This window comes from Cryptotermes secundus, unplaced genomic scaffold, assembly GCF_002891405.2.
Source record: "Cryptotermes secundus unplaced genomic scaffold, Csec_1.0 scaffold991, whole genome shotgun sequence".
NCBI lineage: Eukaryota > Metazoa > Arthropoda > Insecta > Blattodea > Kalotermitidae > Cryptotermes > Cryptotermes secundus.
In genome coordinates this window covers 127,137-137,353 of record NW_019722444.1, presented here as the reverse complement: position 1 = coordinate 137,353, position 10,217 = coordinate 127,137, and the positions used below count along the sequence as shown (strand labels likewise).

The following is a 10,217-nucleotide window of genomic DNA, read 5'->3' as shown; positions in this document are numbered from 1 at the left end:
TTTTTTTTAAACTTATTTATTCAAATTTTAAGCACAAACCTTCAATCCCCTTCAAAGTACTCTCCACTTACACTAATACACTTGTCTAGTCTTTTATTCCATTTTTCAAAACATTGTCTAAATTCATCTTTTGAGATGCTTGACAGCACCTCCGTCGTTTTTTCCCTTCATGTCTCTTTTCATTCAAGGAAACAAAAAAAATTCGCACGGGGCAAGGTCGGTTGAGGAACAGGGGTCATACCATTTTTGGTCAAGAATTGTCGTACAGACAGGGCTGTGTGAGCAGGGGCATTGTCATGATGGAAAAACCAGTCACCCGACTGCCACAATCTGGCCGCTGAGCTCCAAGTCACTCCCGACAGCTCCACAATTTCTTCAATGGTCCATCGTCGATCTTCCTTGATGATTTCATGAATTTTTTCAACATTTTCATGTGTTCAGGCCATGGAAGGACGACCAGAACGAGGTTTGGCATCAGTTGACATTTCACCATTTTTGAAACGGGGAAAACCACTCAAACACTTGAGTTTTCCCCATAGCATCGACCTTGTACGCAGTTTTTAACATTTCAAGAGTTTCTGTTCCACTTTTCCTGAGCAAAAAGCAGAATTTCACCGCCGCACGCTGTTCACAAAAATCAGTCATTGCAAAAACGACAATCTCATAAAACAGTTGTCACTATAAACGCTGCCAAAACTAGTCCTTACCTTCTGAAGCAACGGTAGTCGGCTTATCGACTCAGGAATGTTAGCTCTATGCGCTCATAGTGGCAAAACGCGGTACTACAAAAGCTCTGCCCACAAAAAAATTAGTTCGGTTTCTTTTGGGTACCCCATCATACGGTTATGTGGTCGGCTTATAGCGCAGTCAGCCATATTATGTCAGCGCTTGCCAGTCATGTGTCATGTATAGTGCTTGGAAACCCTAAGGACAATTATGACATGGCGAGCGAGTATTTTGTACTTCAATTTTATGGCTTCACGTCACTCACAAGTTAGTTTGATGTTACGTACATTATTAACATTACAGAATGCACATATTCCTGCCAGTTTTAATATGTATTTTGTAACCAACAAGTGTGTAACAGCGGTCAAAGTTTGACACTTCTCTGGCCATTATCTCCGTAACCGATCAACTTTGGACATAGGTGTTTTGGGTTATATCGGCATACTTTTAACACAAGGAACACCCTCCCGAAGTTTGGTCCATTCCTCCTGGGACACCCTGTATACACACACATATACACCAATCTACAACATAGTGCACCTCAGGAAGACTGTAATCACCATTCTCTAAACTTATTTTCCTTGTAATAATAAATTTGAACATAAAAGTAAAGAAACCATTGCATGCAAAGAATGTCTAAAGAGAGTAATTGTGCAGGGAGATGGACATGAGAAACATAAAATTGCTATTCCACTCTAAACTTTGTTGCCCCATTAATATCACAATAAAACAATGTCAGTCATTATAAGTGGTTTGAGTCCAAAAATAAACTCCAAAGATGTAAGTAACATTTACGTTCGACATTTCTTATCTCACTGTTTATTAAACAGACATATCATTCTGAAAGCTGACTCTGCTTCCATCACAGGGAAAAAGTATGAAACCTACTCTGCTGAGTCAATCAGATTGAAGCAATCTCTATAACTAGGTTATTATAACGGATCCACGAAAGGATGTTTCAGCTTTCACATGATAATAAAAGCACAACTAGCTTCTAAAACATGTTTTTAAGCAAATATGACATGCTTATGTGTTTGTCTAATAAGACACCTTAGATTTAACCTAAGTAACAACAGACTGAAGTCAGACACATAATAAAAATGAATACATGTGAATATAATCGAATAAAGCACATTTCAAGTAGGGGTTCTACAATCCTCTGAGAAAGGCACATACCTCCTTTTCTTCTTCCTGGAATGGACTGGGAACTGTGGTCACTAATGGTGTCCATCGGAGGCACTCTGGGTCAAGATGGATTCGTGTCTTGCTGCGGGCCACTCTTGCCATGTGTTCATCCACTTTGCTCCAGTCCACACAGATCACCAGGAGAGCAGGTTTCGTGTCACCTAGTCCACCCCCAACCCTGCACAATTCAGAACTAGCTACATATTCACACAGGCATATACGATTTATTCATCTGAAAACATTTTAGTCACCATATTCATAAGATTCAAAAACCTAAGCCAGATTCTGTCAGGTTAGACATACATTTTCCTATGTGTACAATGAAGCCCATGGGACAGAGTACAATGCTCCAAATATTATGTTGGGCCCAAATTAAGCTGTACCCTGCTATAATTTCTCCCATTAAGTGTGACTGAAACATTCTGTCCTCTTCAATTTTGACTTTGAAAAGTTCAGTTGTTTCCATTACTATTGCCACTGTCCTGTTCTAGCGTGTTCAGACATACATCACACAGAAACACTAAAAAAGGGGTTAACTTAATTCTGTCATTTTAATGTAACTCACCATAACTGTATTACATATATTTCATTTACACACTGCTGTTCTTTCATAATGTGATTCCTGCTAAATGCTCTCTCCTTTCGTGAGTTACTTCATTGCTCTCAACAGACTCTAAAGCCTCAAATGGTAGGATGAATGATGAACGATCAGATGAAAAGGATTTGGAAGGAAGAAATCGTAGCCTAATTGAGGTACTATCCCAGCATCTGCCTGGAAGAACTGGGGATAACCATGAAAAACCTCACTTATGATAGTAAGTGTCCTGAGTAAGATCTCAATTGAGTATCTCTCAAATAAGAGTCTAATGTGTTATCACTATGCCAAACCACTCAGTTAAGGGCCATTACAAATGTATCCAAGAACTATCAGATGAAGTTTTTGTTGCAGCACAATTCTGAAGATTTGGCCAGACACACACACAGCTTACTTATGTTCTTTAACCTTCTTTATAGAAGTACTGGCCCTGACACTAAACACACCACTAAACCTACAAAGAAGACTGGTCAAACCTCCCTTTCCTTAACAAACACCTCTCTACCATAAGGTGAAAATCTGGGTTCCATGAAACTTCTTGCAGCAGTGTTTCTACCACAAGAAACATGTTGTCAGTCCAGTACCTCTAGATATAAAGTAAAGGTGAGTGGATATACAGATCCAAGTAGACCTTAGCACTAGTTAGAGGCAAGTACAGATATGGTCTGTGTTATAGCCTCAGCTCATCCACACAAGGATACATAACAAATTTTGTTACTCCCAATGGAGTCCTACAGCATAATGTGGGCTCCACATCATGAAAGTGGCCTGGTATTCTTCCCATTCCCACTTTATCTTACAGGTGAAAAGTTCAACCTGAGTGCTAAAAAAAATCAAAAGACATGACTTGGGATCAAACTCAGGACCCTCTAAACTAGTCTCACATCAAATTCGCAAGCCCCCCCCCCCCCTTGCATTTCTATAATTCCATGCTACCTTCACTCATATTGCCCACACAGTCTTCTCCAGCCTTTATTTAAAACAACTACATTCCTTATTTGTAAGAGGCTACGTACTGGGGATGGGGTGAAGCTAGATCAAGGATATGAGAATGTGCTGCCCAGTGAGTCCACTTCACACTTCATGAGATTGTAATGGATGAGCACGGAGCAAAAAAGGAATGATGAATGACAGGGGAAAACTAAGGAAACCCAGGAAGAAATCTACTTGCTATGCCACTTCATTCACCATAAATCACACAAGAAATCACCCTAGACTGAAACACAGTTTGTGTGGTGACCAAGCCAGTGCCAAAGCACTTGAGATACTGGACAGCCGCTATCTTTTCTTATATATAGCAATATTTTCAATTCTAATATATGAGATTTTAGATTCTTGTGGAGGTGATTAAGGTTCCCGTAAGCGGCCTCCATATACCCGGCGGAGGTCGTGGAATTTTTAAGGGCGGAAAAATTCAGGGAACAAGTCCTCCGGGAGGGACTTTAAGCTGTGTGTCCCGTGTCGTAACTTTACGGCACGTAAAAGAACCTCATATCCCCAAAGGGGATCACTGAGCCAAATTCCAGGACGTTTCCCGCCCAACAATAGTCTCTAAGGCCTCTGATAGATGGGGAAGCATTATAGACACCGCTAAACAAGTGGCCGAACTCACTTGCTCAGCGGGACTGATGGTACACACCATTTATCGGTAGAGTATAGAGACTGTATAGACACCGTAGTGGGAAGCACAATAGATCAAACTGGTCGCGGTGCATGGGAAAACCCACCCTCTCTAAATAACTAACTAACTAACTAACTAACTAAGGTTCCCATATTCTGCGATGTTATGTCATGTACACTGGTGGCATATTAATCCAAAACACTGGTACCAAACTACAAGGCATCACATCCCCAAAGGTAGTAACCTCCTAGTTTATCACAAACCATCAGTTTCTCATGTCTCTCAGTAACTCCCTTTTTGTCTCAAAATTCTCACTTCTGCCACTTCTATTACTAGTATGCATGGCACCCCCCAATGTTCTTGTCTCATTACATGTTACCATTGGCATGGGTAATATTTTGTATAATCTGGCACATGCATTCCAAACAATTAATGATCTCAAAACTAACAGTACATCTCAGTGCAATATGAAACCTCTACATAATGTTCTAAACAGAAGAAAATCTTACAAACTGTATAGTATACACAGATATGTTAAGGTTTGTGGACATCATTCATTTGCACAGAATGTTTTAGCTCCGTAATTTTCTGGAAGAATCACTGAAGGAAACAAAGCAAATCATTAGCAAGTACTATCATTTACCTACCTGCGTATCATACCCAACAGCTGCAGGGTGGTGGCAATATCATGACTATACATGCCCGTGAACTGACTCATTTCCTCGATGGACAACTGGCCATTACGATGATCATGCAAGTATTCCAACAGCACAGATTTCCAATAAGCATGGTACGATACTCGGCCAAGATCTGAGAGTGGTTTCTCTGGTGTACCAGGCTGACCTTCCTCCTTCGACAATAAGTAGCCTGAAAAAATGAATATCCAAATTCTCTGTGGCATAAGTTCTCCCACTTTGCAACCCAAACTTATCATTTGCTTCAGGTCCACATTCTCTTATGCACAATTTCTGAAACTTCTTTTTCCATGTAACATGTCAAAAGAAATGTAACGGTAAAGTTGTTCCCAGGTTTTAACTAATCTTCACACCATAAAGATGTGTCTGGGAATTGCAGTACAGCTTCACACACTCCCACTGTTGGCACTAATTGCTCAACCCCCACTACCCACTGGATAGGAGGCTAGTAGGGCTCAAAACAAATACAACTGATGGATACTTACTGAAATGAATCAGGAACCTTCCATAGCCCTGCCTCTGATATTGTGGCATTGTCATTATGCAGGATACATTGTACTTCTGCTGGCAATGTTTCTCTTTTGAAAAATATCCAACAAGATGGCAACCCTGAAAATAAAAAATCATAGTACCTTCCTGACATTATACGTCATTTAGAGTTAAACAGTTATAAGTTCAATTTATGATACTTTCCGAGCAATTATTGCAATCAGCTCCTTGCTGGTACAGAGCATTAGCTCCAACAAATGAAATCAGCAATTTTTGATGCAAGAAGTAAGTCTGAAATGGCATTTAGAATAATGTTGCAGAATGGTTACTCTTTCTGATTTTGGGCAACTTTGGTGAACGTAAATTTTGCATGTTTGCTCCTGACATAAATGTATTAACTCTTTAAAGCAAACTCACTACTATACATATCACCTGCTTTAGCAGCAATTCCACATTCAACTCACAGTGGTTTTCTCTAGGTGCAGAAAAAAGCAGTTAATATACCTACTTTCTTCATAATCAGCCACTATCTTCACTTTTATAATGGGGATCCAGTGTGATTTTTTGGAGAAACAATATGTTCAAAATTATTCATATGAGCTATAAACTTGAAGTGTTAATAACAATAGATTCACATGAGTGTCAAACCAAATAATGGCCAGACTTCAAGGAGTGTACTATACAGGTCATTTTAACAAAAGTGTTTAGTAAATAACAATTCTTCACAATTATCAGTTTAAGTGCTAGAATAATGTTAATGCAGTATCAATTTATTTTTCAATTTCTTTCATTCTCAACTTGAGGGTCTGCAATTAAACTATTATCATCTCTTAAAAAACGTAAAGTTGCCCTTGTGCTTAATTAGTCAAGCACTATGCCATGAAGACATATGGGTATGTGGCAGCATAGAGCCACCTTGCTTGACCTCAGCACTAGATGGAAATGAGTGGTCAGCTTCACACTCCTGCCGCTTTACCCCTGGTACCCACTGGACAGGAGGCTGGATGCTCTGGAGAGGAGAATAATCCTGCACTGCCAGGAATCTAACATGGGTAATCCAGATAGACTTGAAAGGATTCTGACAATGGTGTATACTGTACTTCTTTTGGCTTATTTTGGACTTCACCCATCGTCTGGTATATAAAAGACAAAAAAAAACCACGATGTTTTGGAGACTGGATCTGTCTCCGTCTTCAGGTTGGCTCAGCATGCATATGAAGAACGTCACAGGGTAAGCTGGGATGAAGCTAGGATCTTGGAGGTTGAAAGCAACAGCAGATACAGGAAATACAAAGAATCGGCTCATATGGCATGTTCATCCAATCCGATCAGCCAACCCAGTTTGGATATTTCTCCCATATGGACCTCCCTCATCAATGAAGAGGTTAACAAATCAAAAAATGTAATTTTATGAATATTAGTGGTTCCACTACTCCTGCAAGTTTTCTTCCGGGGACTAGTCTGATTCCCGGAAGTCGCCATGGTGGCACGATTCTTTATCCACGCAGATTAAGCATGCATTATCCAGTTTTTACTTTCGTTTTTAACTGAATTCATGGAATATAACCCATACTTCTGTTTCTTTACATTGTTGACAAGTGCATGTTTGGCACAAATTTTCTATCATGTTTTTACTGTGATTTTGTTCTTTCCTCCCACTGATGGAACCGGTTGTCGGTTGTTTATAGGTTGTTTTTCTACAGATCTGGGTTTGTCCAGTGATTGAAACTAGCTCTTTCTAAGGGGCCCAACTGAGTAGGTTTATCCTTCCCTATCCACCTGAAGACGGAGACAGATCCAGTCTCCGAAACGTTGTGATTTTTTTGTCTTTTATATACCAGACGATGGACGAAGTCCAAAATAAGCCGAAAGAAGTATGGGTAATCCAGCCTGTTTCCTGTCGCTATACAGACTGAGATCTGTTTTTAAGAAAAAAAGCAGAATGTGAGAAGTAAGAAAAAGGACAGCCCTTTTCATAGGCCCTGCTTAGTTTCAAATTTTGTTCCTGTGAGGAAAACAACATTCCTCTGAGATATCAGCATCCACAACCCAGAAGACTGCAATTTGAGCAATCACTGCCATGAAAACCTCAGAACTTACTCAAATGACCTGATAATTTCCTGAAAGCTGGCCATTACTTGGTGGGACAGTGTATGTGTTGGTAGATTCTAAAGGATTGCAACAATGGTGTATAGCACCCCCCTCCCCCCACCTGAGGACACAAACAAATCCACTTTCCAAACTCTGTGTTTTATAGCTGTTAAAATACTGGATGATGGTCAAAGTAAAAAACCCAGTAATTCTGACTATATATATGTTGAATATAACAGCTGTGTTCTACTAAATTACACACCTCTGTCAGAAAAACAATACTGCGCCTCAATTCTCCTCCTGCCATCTTTACAGATCACATTCCACAAAGCGTCACTAAGCCCAGAGAAGAAGAAAGTAGCTGCCACCAGGAGCTTAAATTATCCCACAAGTAACATACCTTGCTATCATTTTTGGTGAGCACATAGAACAGAAAAGGCTCCACATCATAGTAAAGCGTCTTGTGGTCGAGAAAAAGTTTGGCTAGCAAGCACAGGTTCTGACAGTATATCTTGTTGATATTGCCATCCACCTAAATCAACAAGACATTTTATTTCAATTTCACATTATTCTGTAGATTCCAGTAGCATAAACCTTAGCCCTTTCACTCCCCTACTCCAGGCTGACCATTTAATGGGCAATTTGTCCAGTCTGCCATATTCAAGCAACTGTAAGACGGCAAAAAGCTGACAAAATGACATAATTCTCTCTCGGCACACATTCTGAGGAAACAGTTCATTCCTCTGCTGGATTGGCAACCAGCACCACAGTTTCTGTGGGTTAGTGCTATTATTAGAGTACAGAACACTGAACTCTTGGTCCCGTGACATCAAATGGGCTCACTGACCCAGACCCTAACAACGAGGAGGGTGACAGAAGTACACAGAGAATTGGTTGAAGAGGAAAACTTAAACTCTCCAGGGATTTATAACCCTGGAATACATGGCGAAAGGACTGTGGCACAGTCAATCTTAACATAACTAAATTCTTCCTTACTCTTAAATCTGAACACATGCCAGATGAAGCTTCAAGTAAGGGCTATCACGCAACTCACAACGTGAGAGATGAATATGGAGAACATCAACAGTGAAATGGTAAATGTCAAGGGAAGTCCTGGAAGAAGATCTGAACAATTTATCCACTATAAATTCTTGCCTGGTTACATTCACACTGTATTATTTACCTGAAATATCTGTCCTCTAATTAACATTTACAAAGAAAGTGTGGTTTTCATGCAGTGAGAACACATTTCAGCCATTGTTAAACATAATTCACAAATTTGAAAAATACGGCCTGCTATACTAGGCCTTAAAAAAAATTCATTCAACTGTACCACATAAACATCACATCTATTCTAAATTGCTACACCAACCATGTTACATACTACTTATTCATAAAGTTGAAAGTCAATTTTAAACTCCGGGAAATTTTTCCTTATAAAAAATGGTCCTTCATGTTTAGGAACTGTACAATGTATTAGACAGTGTTCCCCAGATATTAACTTTTCAATTATGTCTTCCCTTATAAGAAGTTTGTTTAACAAAGTCCCACAAAAACGCTAGTATAGGTTAAAATTTCCTGTGTACAAACTTCTCACGAACGTTTTCCTGCTTTAGACGTTCATTCTGTAATGCTTTTTTAAATAAATAATTTAAAATAATAATGATGAAATGTACAAGTCATGAAAGTTTGATCATAATGTTTAAAGGGCATTACGACCATCACTCATTTCTCAACAGCATTATCGACTGCGGACCACTTCAAAACTCGTACTGATTTCCAGTTCCCTTGGTTTCATTATTTATCCTTCAATAAGTAAACGGAATCACTGAACATCTGTTCCAACTCATTTGATTTCCAACATTCTTGTTTCATAGTCTGGCAGGCTTGGTGTTGCATGTGCATATATGCTTTTTTATATTTAATAAGAATAAGAAACTGTTAATGCAATGTAAAATAATTTGAACTAAAAACAGCAGCAATTTCAGGTAATGGGAAGCAATGACTCTGACAAAGAAACCTAACAGCATGCAGAAAGTTAAAAGTAAATCTAAGTAACACATGTTCAGATCCTTGTTATTTCATGCAATTCTTATATGGCCCATTATGACTTGGGTCTTGTTCATTTTTCTTTAGCACTGAAGTAAAAAAGAAACTCTGGTTCTGCCACTTATCTCCAGGTTGTCCTGATAATATACTGTCATGATTTTAGAGTGACTATAGAAGGGGTCTGAATTGGTAACCAGATTTACTGCACACTTGTACAGCTCATTACTACAATTCACAAATCACTAGTCTTCTCAGCCTGCTGTGACTTCACCAATCATTGCCTGGTGATGGATCCCAAAAATGTCCTCTGCTTCTGTGCTCATGTTCTTACCAGCTGGGGACTGTCTCACAATTAACTCACTGCTCCAACTGTCAACTATCAACTGACCGACTCTAGCTAACTGTCCTGCTTGTAACATCTCGGTATGGACTGCCCAGAAAACACTGTTCCTCTGTTGTGGTTTCCAACTGCTGCCTGGCACACATGCTTATTTTAGAAGCAGTTACTCAGTAACGGTTGTTGTATGGCTCCTTCTTTCACAGCCGCTGCCAAGCAACTGATCTACGTGCCACAATACATTTGTGACTTTTTATAACTGAAATATTAAGAAACAATTTCTTGGGATAAAAATTCAAAAGTGCTTCCAAAAAATGAACCTGATTTTATATTTTCTTCATAAGAATTTTTCTGCTTTTAGGAGGTTATTTTTTACTTATCAGGGAAATACTGCAGTATGTTTAAATGAATCCAAAAAAAGAAAAGCTA

General features: G+C 39.3%; 1 protein-coding gene across 4 annotated transcripts in view; it reads right to left on the bottom strand.

Annotated features, from left to right (window-relative positions):
• Nucleotides 1-10,217, bottom strand: part of LOC111861518 (histone acetyltransferase KAT6A) — a 160,348-nt gene that overhangs the window by 31,078 nt on the left and 119,053 nt on the right. For all 4 annotated transcript variants that reach the window (XM_023846167.2, XM_023846170.2, XM_023846169.2 and 1 more), the window contains exons 9-12: nt 7,803-7,934; nt 5,308-5,431; nt 4,775-4,994; nt 1,903-2,089 (exon numbers count right to left, since the gene is read on the bottom strand). In XM_023846167.2, coding sequence (XP_023701935.1) covers nt 1,903-2,089; nt 4,775-4,994; nt 5,308-5,431; nt 7,803-7,934 — 663 coding nt within the window. The remainder of the gene's footprint in view (nt 1-1,902; nt 2,090-4,774; nt 4,995-5,307; nt 5,432-7,802; nt 7,935-10,217) is intronic.